Source organism: Diadema antillarum, unplaced genomic scaffold (assembly GCF_040938485.1).
Source record: "Diadema antillarum isolate AM-2024a unplaced genomic scaffold, OU_Dant_1.0 seq00001201_RagTag, whole genome shotgun sequence".
In the NCBI taxonomy this organism is placed as follows: Eukaryota; Metazoa; Echinodermata; class Echinoidea; order Diadematoida; family Diadematidae; genus Diadema; species Diadema antillarum.
Window position 1 is genome coordinate 218,822 of NW_027271995.1, and position 16,558 is coordinate 235,379.

The 16,558-nt window shown below is 38.7% G+C and overlaps 1 protein-coding gene across 1 annotated transcript in view; it reads right to left on the reverse strand.

The window, feature by feature from the left end:
- LOC139744677 (uncharacterized) overlaps window positions 1-16,305 on the reverse strand; it is a 38,765-nt gene extending 22,460 nt beyond the window's left edge. The window contains exons 1-10 of the mRNA XM_071655101.1: window positions 16,189-16,305; window positions 14,917-15,039; window positions 7,864-7,989; window positions 5,861-5,983; window positions 4,623-4,745; window positions 3,623-3,763; window positions 2,859-2,981; window positions 2,086-2,211; window positions 1,363-1,467; window positions 212-343 (exon numbers count right to left, since the gene is read on the reverse strand). Of these exons, the coding sequence (XP_071511202.1) occupies window positions 212-343; window positions 1,363-1,467; window positions 2,086-2,211; window positions 2,859-2,981; window positions 3,623-3,763; window positions 4,623-4,745; window positions 5,861-5,983; window positions 7,864-7,989; window positions 14,917-15,039; window positions 16,189-16,276 (1,210 nt within the window). The 5' untranslated portion in view covers window positions 16,277-16,305. The remainder of the gene's footprint in view (window positions 1-211; window positions 344-1,362; window positions 1,468-2,085; window positions 2,212-2,858; window positions 2,982-3,622; window positions 3,764-4,622; window positions 4,746-5,860; window positions 5,984-7,863; window positions 7,990-14,916; window positions 15,040-16,188) is intronic.
- Window positions 16,306-16,558: the final 253 nt, after the last annotated feature.

The window sequence follows — 16,558 nt, forward strand, 5'->3', positions numbered from 1 at the left end:
AAACAACACAATGATCAAGTTAGGAAAATTTAGCTGGGCAGTGTTTGGGCAAAAACATTCATTCTACCTACATTTGTAGCTCTTTCCGATTAAAATCTCCCTCATGGGGAGAACAACAAACAACTAGGGCATAGAATAGGGGAGGGGAATATTCAGGAGAGAGGACAGGGGGGGGGGGGGGGGAAGAGTGTATGGAGGGGCGAGTACTCACTTTCGTTGCATATCGTCCCATGCCATCCAGCCAGACAACTGCAGCCGCTGAGCTCTGCGTTGCACTCGGCATCGTTCATGCAGTCCGAGCATGAGAACCGGCATTCGGGTCCGAAGTAAGGGGCCGGACAGACTGAGAGGCGACACAGAGCAGCGCAGAACATTCAGACCCAAAACCAGTTATGCAAGAGGCAAGACTAGTAGTGTCCCTTGTGGTTTTGTGTTTTTTTTTTGGTTTTTTTTTTGTTCTTTATACACTGGTCTGCAACGTGTGAACGCACAGGATGCATAGCAGTTAATGTACCATGTGCATGTGGACATTTGAAACCTGGTAAAATATCTTTTACAGCTTCTTTTGATGAAAATATGAAATCACTTTTCATTCTTTGTTTTTTTTCTGTGTGTTTATGTTTTCCTAACTTTGGGTAATTTTCTGTTTATACCTGAGAAAATATATTTTCCAATTTATCCTAACACCAATTCTTTGGCTAATTTCAGTATTGTTTTGAACAATTTCATTTCCAGCAGTGCAGGGTTATAACAACTGCCAAGCGAAAACGAGAGATCATCAGTGAAAAAGTTCTGACATTTTTCAGGCAACCATAGTCAGATATGTGTCACCATTTATTTTCCTCTTCCAGGTTATATCATCAACATAATCAACATCATCGTCATCATCATCGCCATCATCATCATCATCATCATCGTCGTTAACATCATTGTCAACATCATCGTCGTTATCATCGTCATCATAATCATCATCGTCATCATCATCATCACCATCGCCATCACCATCATCAAAACATCATCCTTATCATCATGGATCATGGATCATCATCGCTATCATCATCATCACTATCATCATCATCGCTATCATCATCATCATCATCATCGATCATCAATCATCATCATCATCATCATCGATCATCGATCATCGATCATCATCATCACTGTCATCAAGGACATTAATATCTCATCACCATCATCATTGGCAGTAAGATCATATCCCAGTCATGACCACTAATCATCAAACAAACATTTTTTTTTTATAAAACATGTCACTGTTGTCTTTAACCAGTTTCATCATCTTGTTGTCATGGTAACCATATCATTCCCACTTGGTAACTTTGCAGAGAGCAATCCCATACTCACACGACTCTGGTTGTCTTCCCTCCAGTCCACCGAATCTGAGTTGGTTGTTGATGTACGGTGGCTGGAAGGGCTGATCTGGGGTCGGCGTCGGCCTGTACTGCAGCTCTGCATTGAGGAGGCAAAAAAAAAAAGATATTTTAGATGGTGACAAGGAAAACAAGAAAAACGACACAGCTTTTATACACAGCTTTTATACTACAAGATTGGACTGCATGTTGTACCTAAGTGTAAGTAAAGAAGTGGTGCTTTTCTGTGAATGAGCGATATTACACAACCATGCCTTTTGTCCCTTGCAGCTATTTCTATGTGATACTCAAAGGACTCTTATGTACAGAAAAAGAGACAAAATCCTCTCTTTTTAATATCTCACTTCTAGCCACCTTAATAGGTTATTTGTTTCTATGTCTGATGACAGATTATCATATAGGCTATACTCCTACCACCTGTTCTGTATCCCATGAGATTTTCCACCAAGTGTCAACATCAACATCACAAATGGGCTGTGTAGAGATACAACCATCCTATATGACATTAATAACAGTGCTGGAAAAAAAAAAACTCTTCTCAGCTAAAACCCACCTGGTTACCACTCCCTCTATTCGCAAAAATTGCGTGGCATCGATATTGTGCACAAACTACATGTATAGTTTAACCAACGACAAAGACAGAATTTAAGATGTGAACCGCTTCGGAGATGCGGCTTGTGCTGTCGCAAACACTTACGGCGCAGGCACCTGAATCCATCGTTGTCGAGGACGAATCCCGGCCGACAGCTACAGAGGTACGACCCCTCCGTGTTGGTGCACTCGTGCTCGCATTGGTTGTTGCTCTGGGCGCATTCATCAGCATCTGCACAAGACGGAGAGAGAGAGAGAAACCATTGTGATCAGCATACAATATACCAACACCGACTTGTGAGCATCCACACACACTGACATGTCTGCATTTGTTCATACTCTATCCACAGACATTCAAATCTATTGATTGAATGACAACTAATACAGTGCAATAAAATTATATTAACGAGTATGGTTATAATGAAATTCTCTTTATAATGAAGTACACTTTGTAAGAATTCAAGTCCCCAAATTACAATTGTTTATACATTTTTATACATCTATTGTTCCTCTTAAACGAAATTTTAATATAACAAAAGAAAAATTGTCGGTCATGAGGACTTTGTTACAATGGGAGTGCACTGTAATCAAGAAAGGATGGGACTTTTTTGGAATGTCCGCCTTTCTCTTCATACATAATCTTTCTAAAACTGTCCTTATGCACAATGCCAATATTTGTTTTTAGTACTTCACCATCATCTTAAACTTGGGAAAATTAATCGGACTCATCACAACAAAAGCCAGATCGAATTACAAGATACTGATCATTTTCATTTCTGAATTTTCACAAGAATCTTTTGTTAAAGAGTTTCCAAACATACAACCAATTGGAAAACAAAGTATGGTAATAGGTTGAGATGAACGGAGAACACTTCTTACCGATACAGGAACATCCATCGTCGCTGAGGAAGAACCCGGAGCGACATCGGCACTGGTAGCTACCCTCGGTGTTGTCGCAGAAATGTGAGCAGCAGCTTTGGCCGACATCACACTCATTCTTGTCTGAAAGAGGCAGCATTTACATGACTCGGTTTCCATTGGCTCACGAAATATTCAAATTTCTACTCCCCCCCCCCCCCCACCCTTAAAAAAAAAGACAAGACCCCAAGCAAACAAACAAACAAACAAAAATTTTATTATTAGATAATACAATCATAAAGTGCAAACACTATTCAGATGAAACAATAATTTTATTGCATTTAAAAATGGTTCCATTACATTTGCTCCTGTGACAATTGCTCCCACGAAATATGTGCATGCTAACGCCAAACATACGTACATTTTACCCACAAACATAACCCTAATCCTAAATCTCACATCAAACTAAACCTAAAACCCTATCACAACCCTAAACCTGAAAACTTAACGTCTTTGGCGAACAAAAGACCAGAGCAATTGTCGCAGGAGCAAATGTTGCGTCATATCTAAATATTGCAGAAGTGTAAGAAGGAAGAAAATGTGAAATTAATAACTTTCATTACTACATAATTATTAAAAAAATACATATAAACCAGTCTGACAATTAATATTTCAGAAATTGTAGTGAATGCACACTTTATAAATGCAGTAAATCTATTACGCTTTGTGCCCCAGTAGAGCCGGAGGATGCCCCTATTATAGTCACTTTTATTTTGGTTCCGTACCTTGGCAGTTGAGGCCGTCAGCCTGCAGCTCAAACCCGACGGGGCACTGGCAGACCGGGTGGGAGCCGAAGATCGTGCAGTTGTACTGGCACTGCAGGTTCTCGCACGGGTCGATGGGCGTCAGCACGAGTGTGGCTCTCACTGGAGAATGGAGCGTGCGTGGTCGGAGGATGGAAGCATAAACGCAGCCGAAAAAAAAAAGGGAAAAAAGAGATACCAGGGGTCTCTTCAGCATCACACAGTCAATACACACACTTTGATGCCGTTTTACATACAACTGTGACTATAAAGATGTACAGGACATTGTATGTGCTCTGGGTAAGCGATTCATGACATTTTGAAACAGGTATGCAAAAAAAAAAAAAAAAAAAAATCATAACCATCCTACACTCATTCACCTACTACTGCTACAGGAAAGACAGTGCCAATATTAACGTACAGTCTTCTTGCAGACAATACTATGTACGGCATATATTTTGCATGGTTTTTATTTTTTGTGGGTTTCGAGAGTCGAGTGCTAATCATGAATTCAATAACGTTAAATAAAAATATCAGCTCTGATCCCGAACACGATTCAATGCATGCATACATACATTTCTCCGTTCATTACTGTACTACCCAATGGTGAATTTAAACCACTCGCAGCAAACATGATTTATACCAAACTTGCCAACTCTACAAGCAGCCAAAGAGAGGCATGAAAAATTCTAATAACAGATAGCATATGTCAGCATATAATTCACATTTTGATGCAAGAGTAAAGCTTACTTTTTTTTCACACAAACTTTCAAAACAGCTAACATCTAAATGCTAGCAGGCTGCAGTCTTTAAGAAATGGTATGATGCTGAAAATTGATAGAGAATCTTAGCAGAAGCAGAGAAGTGAGCTCTTCTTTTTTTCCCTTTTTCTTTTTCCCCCTTTGGTATGAGAGGTGGGGGTGCACCTTTTATGTGAGCCTTTAAAGGTGTAGAATATATGCACACAGTACACAGTACTCACGTCGGCAGGACCTGCCGTCGGTTTCCAGCTCATAGCCCCGGTTGCAGCTGCACCTGTAGGACCCTTCCGTGTTCACGCAGTTGTGATCGCACATGTACGCCATTTGTGAGCACTCATCAATGTCTGCAAAGGGGGAACACCAGGCAACAAGGTTATAGAACAGATACATCCCTAGTCCCTTCAGAACTGAACAGAGCTTGCAGCTGGTCATCATAAAAAAGTTAATTAAAGTGTTGATTCTGGATTTGAAGATTTGGACAAAACTTTTCTGTTGCTACGTATCACAACTTATAACCAACTTATGAAGAAATTGAAAAGACTTGTAAAAGGAAGGCTCCTACCCTTCCATAATCTGTATTTTATCAAAACACCTTGTGGGTAAGAATGCATGAATTTCATGAGGCGAGGTGGAGGGAAACTCTTCCATTATTGGATTAAAGTTTTTCTCCTATTTATCTACTGACTTGTGGCAAGCTAGTCTCGAACTTAACAATCAACACAACATCGAGTCCTAATACAAAAGACCCCTTCCCTCACCTCTTTCAGCCCAATACCACCAAATAAACTAGCAGGCACCCGTCTTCCTGGATGCACAAAATATGTATCACAAACTTTTCAAACTCTAAAACTGGGGCCAGTATTCAAGGTAGAGATACCTCTATATCAACAATGCATGACAATATTTGTTCAGTATTTCATCATCACAATATGACAATGTCTTCAGTTTGAAAACATAAACGAAACACTTCAATGAAAAAAAAAATTAACAAGCAAACCCAATAATGAAAGATTGTATTTGTTACTTCAAAGAGAAGCATAACATAAATGAGTACTGTAAATATCAATATTTTCACGTGATTAATTTTTCGTGCCGTATAGGTTAAAAAAATATTGGCAGGTTTTTGAAATCGCGTTGCACAATTGTCAATCCATTCAAAATTTGCAGAGAAAATCGTGAAGATATTTATGCGGGTTTTAGAATTCGCGCTAGCCAGAAGTGGCACAAAATTTGCAAAAATGAATGTACCGCAAAAATTTCTACATTTATAGTAGCACTGCCTGACTGTTGGCAAGCTCTGTTTGGTACAATTGTTAGATATTTCAGTAGTGCAAAACCAAGTAAATGTGGTATAGATTCAATGAAATAATATCCATAATGAATCAGAGGAATGCTGAAGTACGAAGAGATGGGGTAAAAAGGAGAGGATTTAGGGCAGAGTGGCGCCCCGCGTACGAACCTCGACAGCTCCGCAGGTCGTTGTTGAGCGTGTAGCCGGCGTTGCAGCTGCAGCGGGCGGTGTCCCCCATGTTAAGGCAGGTGTGCTGGCATCCTCCATTGTTGGTGGCGCAGGGATTGGCAGCTGTTGCCACGGAAACCATAGGCAAATAGTGAGTGCCCCCCTTCAACATCTCAACATATCAAACTCTAAAGGGCAATCCACTTCTTGTTTGATACAAAAAGTTCATGAAACCGAGGACAATATTCCTCAATTTCTGAAAGTGGATGAAGTTTTTAAACCTGACCATTATTCTCCCATCTGTCAAAGCTTGGGTGAAATGTTTGAAAGTTTAAAAGAAAATTTGCCTGTAAAAGATTACTAATGCAAAAGGAAAGGTAGTTTTGGGGATTTCTTTATGATTGTAATGTTTACTGTTCAGATTAGAGCCTGCTAGGGAGTATGAAGTGACAAATGCTATTCATCCAAAACATCTCCTATTTTCTGTATGTACCAAGAGGAATTTTTGATGATGGATGTTGCACAAACTCACAGATCTGCCACATAGCAACCAAAATTATATTTTGAATCTCCATCATACACACAGCTTTCATCAGCTTTAACATTTGAATGTCTACTACCAAGGATTGCATCAGGAAGATAATGATCCCCGGTCATTATACTGAAGTTGGCAGAGGGATGGGTCAAGCTGGGGGAAAGGTGGGGGGGGGGGGTTGGGTTCAAACAGCATGCTGTGTGGGTGAAGGGGGGGGGGGTAATTAAATGTTACGGGGTATAGTTTAATTCATGAAACATTCTGGTAAAGGAAATGGAAGGGCATCTTGTGGGAAGGTTTCGAGGAGATATCAGTCTTTGTTGCATTTCTTGGACCGAGCCATATCATGTTCTTCTCTGGGTGTGTTCCAGGATATCTGGGTGATCTTAACCCACTGAGAATCAGCTAATTTTCCTAACACACACTTTCCATAGACACCTGTCCAAGTATAATGCACATGACCAGTCTTCATTGAGTTAAAATAGCAGGGATCATTTGTTGTTGTTGACAAGGCAGGAGAGTGAACATGTTTTGGCTAGATCTGACTCACTACGCAATCTCATGCATGTGTATGAAAGCGGTTCTAATGACAGTGACATCGAAAATAAGAAGCAGGTGTATTTCTCATTTACACAAATCATGGAGCGGAATCATGCACTAATAAGACTAACTAAAAATTTATAGAGATACAATGTATAATAAGAAATATGGAAAAGGTCACAGCAAAATGAGAAAGTATCAAGCTATGAAAATGGACACTCTGTTTCTTATATTTCATATGGCATATCTACTGAGCTGGCAATGATTACATTGCTGCTGGGAGAGATTTTCCATCACTACAACTTGCAAGTTTGATCACTCCAACACACATCTTGGCTGACAAGGTGTTGCTTTTTGCAAAATCTGAATCCCCACGTCCTTGATTATCATCGTCATAAAAAATAAATAAATAAATAAATCACATGCAGGGCAAACTTTGATATAAATGATTCAAATGCAGGGCAAGCATTTTTTTTTTTAAATGCAAAAATTAATTGAGCATTAATCATGCATCATATTTGCATTTAGTAATAAAGCCTGTACAACAATCACAGTACTTTCACAACAGATTCTGCAGACAAAACATTTCTTACTTCACTTTTGCAAGCAGCTTGATGATATTTTGGATGAGGAAAGCATCTGTGATTTGTTTTGTTTTGTTTTTTTAATTTTCCGTACACACACCACCATGCAACGTGGATTGACTTTGCTCAACACAATGGCACCTTTGACCAAAAATTTCACGATGAGGTATTAAAGCAATTGCCTGATACTCATTGAAAAGCATGCATTAGTATTTATCACTTATCTGTTTAGATGCACTTCTATTTCATTTAGTAACTTGTATTTCTTTTCTGACGCTGATGGGATGCAATTCTGTTTTGATACACTAGGGTCGAAGCGGGGATGCGTTCCGCCGGAGACTTACGTATACACGAGCGTCCGTCTGGAGAGAGTCTAAAGCCAGCGTGGCACTGGCAGGAGTAATGGCCGTAAGGATGCGAGAGGCACTGGTGTTGGCAACCGCCGTTGTTGATCGCACAGCCATCTTGAGCTGTTTGTTTGTTCGTTCATTCGTTGAGGTAAACCCCCCCGAAAGAAATGGAATTGTTCCAGTAATGTGATGTGTATTGGGGGTTGTGGTGGTTAGAGAGATATTTTTTTTAACATTTTAGAAATGAGCATTTTATATAAATGATTATTTCATGGGGAAAAATGCAGAAATGATAATATAATTCAGGTTTGTTTGAGAGGTGTGTTTTAGACAATGACATTTGACAATCCATAATCATTTTTTTTGGAAGATTTTGTTTGATCATATTGTGTTGTTTATTACAATTTGATGGTATTTGGGGATTTAGTAGGGGAAGAGATGGGGAGACAGAGAATAAGAAAACACAGGAATTTCACACATGAGAGAATGGTGACATTTTGAGGACAAAAAGAAAAGTGTTAGCTACAAAATGATCGTGGATGAGCGATAAATTTACCTCGTATGCACCACTAAATCTAATCAAACAAGCACTCGCTACAAGATCTACTTTTCAAGATGATGAGGGGGAAAAAGTGACATTCATGTGTATACCGCGGGACAGTGAATAAATGCCTTGTGTACCAGTAGAGAATTTCTACAGAACTACTATTGCAATAGACTAGACAGAGCTGAACATTCCCCAAGCAAATGAAGAAAATATGCCACATCAAATGCTACATGAATGACGGTACTTTTCAAAAACAGAGAGTTATATAATACTTGTATTACAGCAGCAGTAAATGGAGACGAATAAGAACAATCACAAGCTCCCGCATCACATGATTTCTTCTATTCTCTTTGCACAGGTACGCAACATACAAACAATGTATAAACGTGGAAGCAAGAATGCAACAGTAGAATAAACATCAAACAAAGACTATACTGTACATTATTTCTGTAAATGCTGTCTGGCCCAGGAAAGCAAAACTATTCTGGGATTCTATGTCAAACAGCTAGGAATTGACAGGTGTATTTGACTGTTTAGGGTGCACGATCCTTTAACAATTAGACCATGAGCTCATCTCGTTTTCTTTTTCCTGTCAGTAGCCACATGTAAATGCTGATAGGCTCTGTCAAATTTATCTACTCCAATTAATCATACACATGATTGCTGTATGGACTCCAGCTATAACTATCAAACTACATACAAGACATCACTACGAAAGAGGGGAAGATTCAGATCGCAAAATGCTTAGTGCCATGAAAGCTTGCCATCACCTCTAACACTAGTGTTGCCATAAACTAATGACAATCTCCTTTTCTCTCTGTTTTTTTTTCTCTCTCTCTGACCCTACTACTATAAAAAACAGAAATATTTGTGGCACGAAATTCTTACAATTTGGAGCCAACAGCCTTTCCCACGGCATGAAATTTTCGTAGAATTATCACTGGGGATTCAATGCATATATTTTGCAGACAAGATTTCTTGCATGCATTCTAATTTTGCGAATCTTGGCTCTCACGCAATTTGGGAAATAAAATTGCACACAAACATTCCTAATTTTACAACACCTCCCACATCCCTTTTTTCTCCACTTCTTCCCCTTTCCTGTACCCCCTTCCCTTTTTCCCTCTCTTCCGTCTCTATCTCTCTCTATCCCCATCACTTTCCACTTTCCCTTCTCTACTTTCTCCTCTTCCATGTTTTCCCCTTTTTCTCTTTCCATCCATCCATCCATCCATCCATCCATCCATCCATCCATCCACCACCTTCCCCTCTCCCTCTTCTTCCCCTCCTTCCACTTTCCCTTCCTTCATTTCATTCTCACTTCTTCCCTTCCCTTTCCACTCTCACCCCTGGCCCCCTTAACCCCCCCCCCCCCCCCCTCCCCCTCCTCCTCCTCCTCCTCCCTCCCTCTTCATGTTGGAGACAATTGATGTGTCATCCCAGACAGGCACTTCAAGGTGCTCTTTGTATCACTGACTTCAATCAATCAATCAATCAATGTGAGAACATGTGGGTTACTGACATAGACGGGGACATTGTAACACCCATTTCCACCCACTGACAGATTGCATTTAGCACATGTCACTTCTATAGAGAGCGACAACACGGAATGAGGGCGTATTGATTCTCACACTTACATTCAATGTCCAATTGATTACGTGTCAGGCACTTAACGAGAATCTAAAACATTCTTTCACTGTTTAGTATCTATTGTGTAGATTCTGTTGCAGTTTATATGGAGCTGGAGCTCATAATCTCTACACATGTGACATTTACCTGATCTCTAGTGATACATACCTTTTCATTTTTTCTTCACTCATTTTGCCTTTTGGCTTGTTTTGTTTGTTTGTTTATTGTTTTGGTTGGTTGTTGAGGTTTTTATTAATGGGTGATTAAAATAATTCATACACTTTTATGAACAAAAAAGAAAGAAAGAAATGATATCAGTAAAAGAAAGCAAACTACTATAAAATTGTATGGATAGAAAAAAAAACACAAACAAATGTTAAGTAAAATCTTCCAATATATTTGGGACCATGTTTCCCACAACTAATATAGGGAAATACATTTGTTCAGAGAGCACCATCATTCTATAAAATGTACCATGCACCTGTTGGCTCTATACAATATGCCACAATATGTTAGTCTTTTTCTCTCTGGTTTCTTCATAGCAGGCACGCAAGTGAGAGATAGGGGAAAAATATATTCAAACTGCCGGTCTTGCTTTAAACTGACATCCATTGCAGCACCTGCTACCACTCCTTACTGTATTCTAACAAATCAGAAACATGTGCTCCACATCGATATGCTCCATCCCAAACATATGCATCTTTTTACATAGTCTTTCCCTCGTTAGAATCATTCTGGTTTCTCATTGTTTCTTTGCTTTGTTTGTTTCATTGTTGTTTTGTTGTTGTTGTTGTTGTTGTTGTTGTTGTTGTTGTTGTTGTTGTTGTTGTCCTGTTATCCTTATAAATTCCAGTTTCACGGTATACGCGAATCTATCATTTTCATTATCAATGTGTGATGGAAAAAAAAAAAATGTCTGTTGTTGGATCAAACTGATTTAGCCTCAATATCTTTCCTCTGTCCTCTTCAAGAAAACTTTTGTTTTGTTTTGGCCACAGACTGTGAGGGCAAAAAAATACCAATTCGCAAATCGATGTGGTTGTTTATATGCAATAAATGTTGATGCCAATTTGCAAATAATATGGTTGATTATGCAATAAATGTTGAGATTTATATGAACTGATCCCAGGATGACGAAAGCCTTCTGAAACTGGACAGAACTGCACAATGTCCCCTTAAGCTATACACAAGGATGAATCTAGCAATCACTTGTTTTCATGGTAGGTATTTTGTGAACATCTTTCTATTTTACTTCATTTTTGTGATTCACCCAGAGCAAAGTAAAGTACCACCAAGGAAACTTTTTCTTTGAATTTTATTTATCAACTTTTGAGGTTATTTCCATGTAAAGATTACTTCAAATATTTGCTCAAGAACGTCTTTGTTAACAAAATATGATATTATAAAAGGGATAGAAAAACTATGCAGCATTCATGTGTGGTTTCTTGAAACTTAATGAAACAATTGACACTTATAGGTCTTATTGTTAATTTTCAACCCCTGGTGGTTTTCATATGCTTATCAATGGCAAGGTGCTATTGTCTATGGGTACATGTACATCTACCTCCATCCATCAGTGTGCACATATTGAACAATATAACTATTCATCTATCTAGGTCTTATTTCTAGATTCTTATTTCCTTGTTTTCGAGGTAAGTCTTTGGTGAACATCTTTCTATTTTAATTCTTTTTTTTTTTTGTAATTCACCTATAGAGAAGTAAAGTATACCACCAAGGAAACCTTTTCTTTGAATTTCATTTATGAACTCTCAAAGTTATTTCCATGCAAAGATTACTTCAAATATTTGCTCAAGAACGTCTTTGTTGAACATGATTATAAAAGGGACAGAAAAACTATGCAGCATTCAGGCGTGGTTTCTTGAAACTTGATATTGATTGATTGATACTGAATTGACATTAGGACATCTTATTGTTAATTTCACCCCTGGTAGATTCCTTCTGTCATATGCCTATCTGTATGGTAAGAAGTTATTGTCTATGGGTACATCTACCTCTATACATCAGTCCACACACACAATGTAGCTATTCATCTATCTAGATCCTGTTTCAGATACAAATGTACATACCTTCCTTCTGATAGTCGTATCTGTCTATCTGTCTATCCATCCAGCTAGCAACCGCCACTATTCCTCAATCTATCATCTGTCTATACTATCACTCTACATATTTCTTCTTATATTTGCTCATTAATCTATCCATCCATTCATCTCACTATAGCATATTCTATAATCTCACTTCCTATTCCCCCAAGCGTTTTCTGGATGTAGGCCTACTTGTAGAGATCAGCTTATTTGTTTTCAAGCTGTCCGATGAAAGTACACACAGCACAACCAGCATTTTCCCTCTCAGTAGTGCGCTTGTAGCCCAATTCATACCTGTCATATTTCTGATCGCAACAGCTGACACGTAATCAATATAACCAAAATATGTAATCCCTCTTATAGATTTGTTTTTTCAACGGAATCAGCACTTTCTCTACAAGGGGTATCAGAGGGCAAAGTTCCTACAACTGTAAAGCCAAAACTCAGTTGAGCATAGAAGTACCCACAGAGGCACAACAACGAGTCTGTTTCTAAGGAAAGCACTAGGCAGGCACATACAATTGTATGTTACAGTAAATGAAGGATCTCTGTGTATTGAAGTGGGGTACATATGTATATAAGCAAAAGTTTAAAGGGAGTTGTCTGCACTTGCTAAAGATTGTTAGTGGAGTAGCTGTCTTGAAAGAGGGCTCATAATGGATAAGAGTGACGGATTTGTGGCAGACATACCAAATGTATAAATGACAGCTTGGTATCTATAACTGATTCTGTGAATCTCTTTTATGTCTTCGAAGAAGGGCATGTTTGGCATTCCTTTCTTAGTATTTGTAAGCTTTTTATGTATATTTGACAAGGCATGCCATATAGGTACCACGTGCTATGCCAGACCTAAGACTCAGAGAAGCATGTTTCCTACATTTATCCCCACCAAACTTTTTTATTGATAAAGTTGATAAAGACAAGCAAGTAAATTTGTGGTAAAAAGAAGTATAACTTTTGTTCTGACCCTTGACATGCCACACTTATGTTTGCTGCCCTCTACTAGAATGCCATGTGCATATTTTCACGCAGTCAGCATATTGAATATTGCTCAACCTATGGCTTTTTTTCTTACTATATGCATGAATATTTGTTCCGAAAACCACTTCCCCTCCCCCACCCCCACTCTACCCGAAGCATTTCATTTGACTAATTTGCTTATTAATCTATCTTTAAGTGGAGTCACTTCTTTTTAAACTTATTTTATATAAAGCATTCAAATAAATCCATTACTGGATGGTTAGCACACTGGATGAATACTCTTTGGGCACATAATGGCTGACTGGTATTTCTTTATACATATTTATATTTATATACCTAAAAAGTTTTTTATGAATCTCCACAGAGTGTACAGGCCTGATTTATCATTATGTTTATGACAAACTGAGAGGAGAATATCCATCAAAGTAGAGAAGAAAGTTCATAGGACATTGACACAAAATGGTTTCTAGCACTGGCCCAATTGGTGAATTAACACCCCAGCGCAGGTGCACTGAAACCACTGCGGTCAAAATATGAATATGAGCGCCATTTTGATTGTTTATTTGTTTTTCCGAATAAAATCTGTACAGATGTCAAAATAAAGCCATGGCTTTTTTTTTCTCTCTCTCTCTAAAAAAAAATAAAAAAATGGACATCTACTAATAGTTTATCGTGATACTGGGGAAAATAAAATGTAAGAGTCTCTCTTGGGATTATTCTACTTTTTTTTTCAAGAATTCTTTTGGCAAACACACAATTCTTCATTCATCTATCTGGGTTACACAAGTACATCATGCCTAACCTCAATGATTTTTTTTTCCCTCTCTGTCCAATGCAGAAAGACGGAAATTGAGGCCACCCCACCTCCTTCCCCTCTCCAATCAAAGATATAATTAAAATAACGGCCTAAACGCCAAACCAAATGATGGCAAATCTTTCTTGAAATTTCCCGACATAAGTTAAGTATGTGCTTTCAGTCGGTGGATATGAAATTGTATCGAGAAATATGATGAAAATGTCACATTACTCATTACTTAAAGTTCTATGACAGCTGTTAGTTTGGCTAATGCCTATTAATATGACCTTTCACAGCCCCTCCTTTTATAACTGAATTATTCTGTCTGCCAGAAGAATAAACTGTGTTCATAAACAAGAAATAATTTTTCAAACAATATTACTCTTGGCTAAATCAATGCTCGTAGCTACAGGAACATAATTCATTTGATTAGAAATGGGATTTTTTTTTTAGGGGGACTACTTTTTGATGAACTTTTTTGGTGCACTAATATGCTATCTACTGGCACAAGTTTTGGCTCGAGGCACTTCTTACTGCTATGTACAAGCTTTCACCATGAAAACTGTTCTATATACAATGTAATATGCCTTTTACCCACAGGTAGCATTGGCTTGGTCATTTTGATGTTTTTTCTTCTAGGAATAGGTACACACACACTTAAGCAGGTTGCTAGCTGCTCTTGCATTGGGTGCACTATTTCAATATATCAATACAGAAAGAAAAGCTACAACATTTCACATATTCAATCTCATTCTCATCTAGATGTCTTGCATGAAACAACACTTTTAATGATAACATGATGACGGAGCACACACACATTTTTGTTAATTCCCTTTCCCACTATGACCATCTAGTTTTCACTACTACCAAGGATAGAAGGCGATTAGAAGAAAAACAGATTTTGCACGGAAAGTTGGCTTTTTTTTTGGTTTCTCCTTTTTTTTTCCCCAAAAAAGAAAGTGGTTGAGAGGAAAAGGAAAGGGGTGTCTTACGACTGCAGGTCTTTCCGTCGGGGTTCAGCCGCTCGCCGTAGGGGCACTCGCACTGGAAGCTCCCGTGGGTGTTCCTGCAGGTGTGCTGACAGCCAGCGTTACCCTGGAGGCACTCATCAATATCTGGTGGGGGATGATGAAGGAGGGAAACTCAACTCATCACTTGTAAATTTCATTGAAGACAGAATGAAACCAGAGGAAGGTTGAAAAGATGAATATGAATAATACAAATATTTCAAGACAAATCTTCAAGTATACAGGTGGAGGAGACCGTTGTCAATAAGCAAGTCGCTTGACTTGGACAACAACCTCTATACCAAAATGCCTCTTTACCAACGGCCTCTATACCAATATTACCAAAATGCATATACAATGAATATATATTTGTTGAACAGCAATATTCACATTTCACACATACTTGTCCGTCAGTCTGACTGTCTCTATCCATTTCTCTATCTATACACAGAGGATTGTGTGGAGAAAAAAAAGTTAAAAGTATCCAAGAATCTACCTTAGCTTGCCTGAGTGTCTAAAGATCCATCTTCAAAATGTTCTGTGAAATGCTAATACTATGCCACATGCTAACAAAGAATGATATGCAATTCAGACTTCAATCATGCAGGCCTAATACAGTGTAATCACAACAAGTTTCATTTACAAAAAAAAAAATTAAATATCTTTTATGGGAGTTGGGTAGCAATTACATGACATAGTGATATGTGTATATGTGTGTGTGAGAAAGACAAAGGAGAGTGGAAAGGAATATAGATTGGGGGAAAACAAAATACCAACAGAAGGAGGAGGAGGCAGGGATAGAAAAAGAGAAAGTATCACGTGGGAGAAAGAGTGATCAAAAGAGCAGGAAAGAGCAGGAAAGAGCAAGAAAGAGCAAGAAAGAGCAGGAAAGAGCAAGAAAGAACAAGAAAGAGCAGGAAAGAGCAGGAAAGAGCAGGAAAGAGCAGGAAAGAGCAAGAAAGAGCAAGAAAGAGCAGGAAAGAGCAAGAAAGAACAGGAAAGAGCAAGAAAGAGCAGGAAAGAGCAGGAAAGAGCAGGAAAGAACAGGAAAGAACAGGAAAGAGCAGGAAAGAACAGGAAAGAGCAGGAAAGAGCAGGAAAGAGCAAGAAAGAACAGGAAAGAGCAAGAAAGAGCACGAAAGAGCAGGAAAGAACAGGAAAGAACAGGAAAGAACAGGAAAGAGCAGGAAAGAACAGGAAAGAGCAGGAAAGAGCAGGAAAGAGCAGGAAAACGCAAACAAAACTGGGGGGACTGACCTCTGCAGCTGACTCCGTCCATGCCGAGCTCAAAGCCTTCGTCGCACTTGCAGTAGTAGCTCCCGATGGTGTTGCAGCATCTTCCCATGCAGCCTCCATTGCTGAACAGGCACTCATTGGTATCTGAAGTAAAATTAATGCAGAAGAAAAGAAAGCAATATCTGTTAAAGGTTTATCCCAAGGAGCTTTAAAAACATCTTTTAGTGCCCCTTTGAAAGTTATACTTGTTCATACAAGAGAAAGAAGTATGAGAGCAAAGGAGAAAGATGGGGAGGGGAAGGGAGCACACTTTATTCGCTATGAATCTTGAGTCAATGTTGCTTACTTTACTTGTATATATAAGTTATCAACCTCCTTCAGGATCACCTGT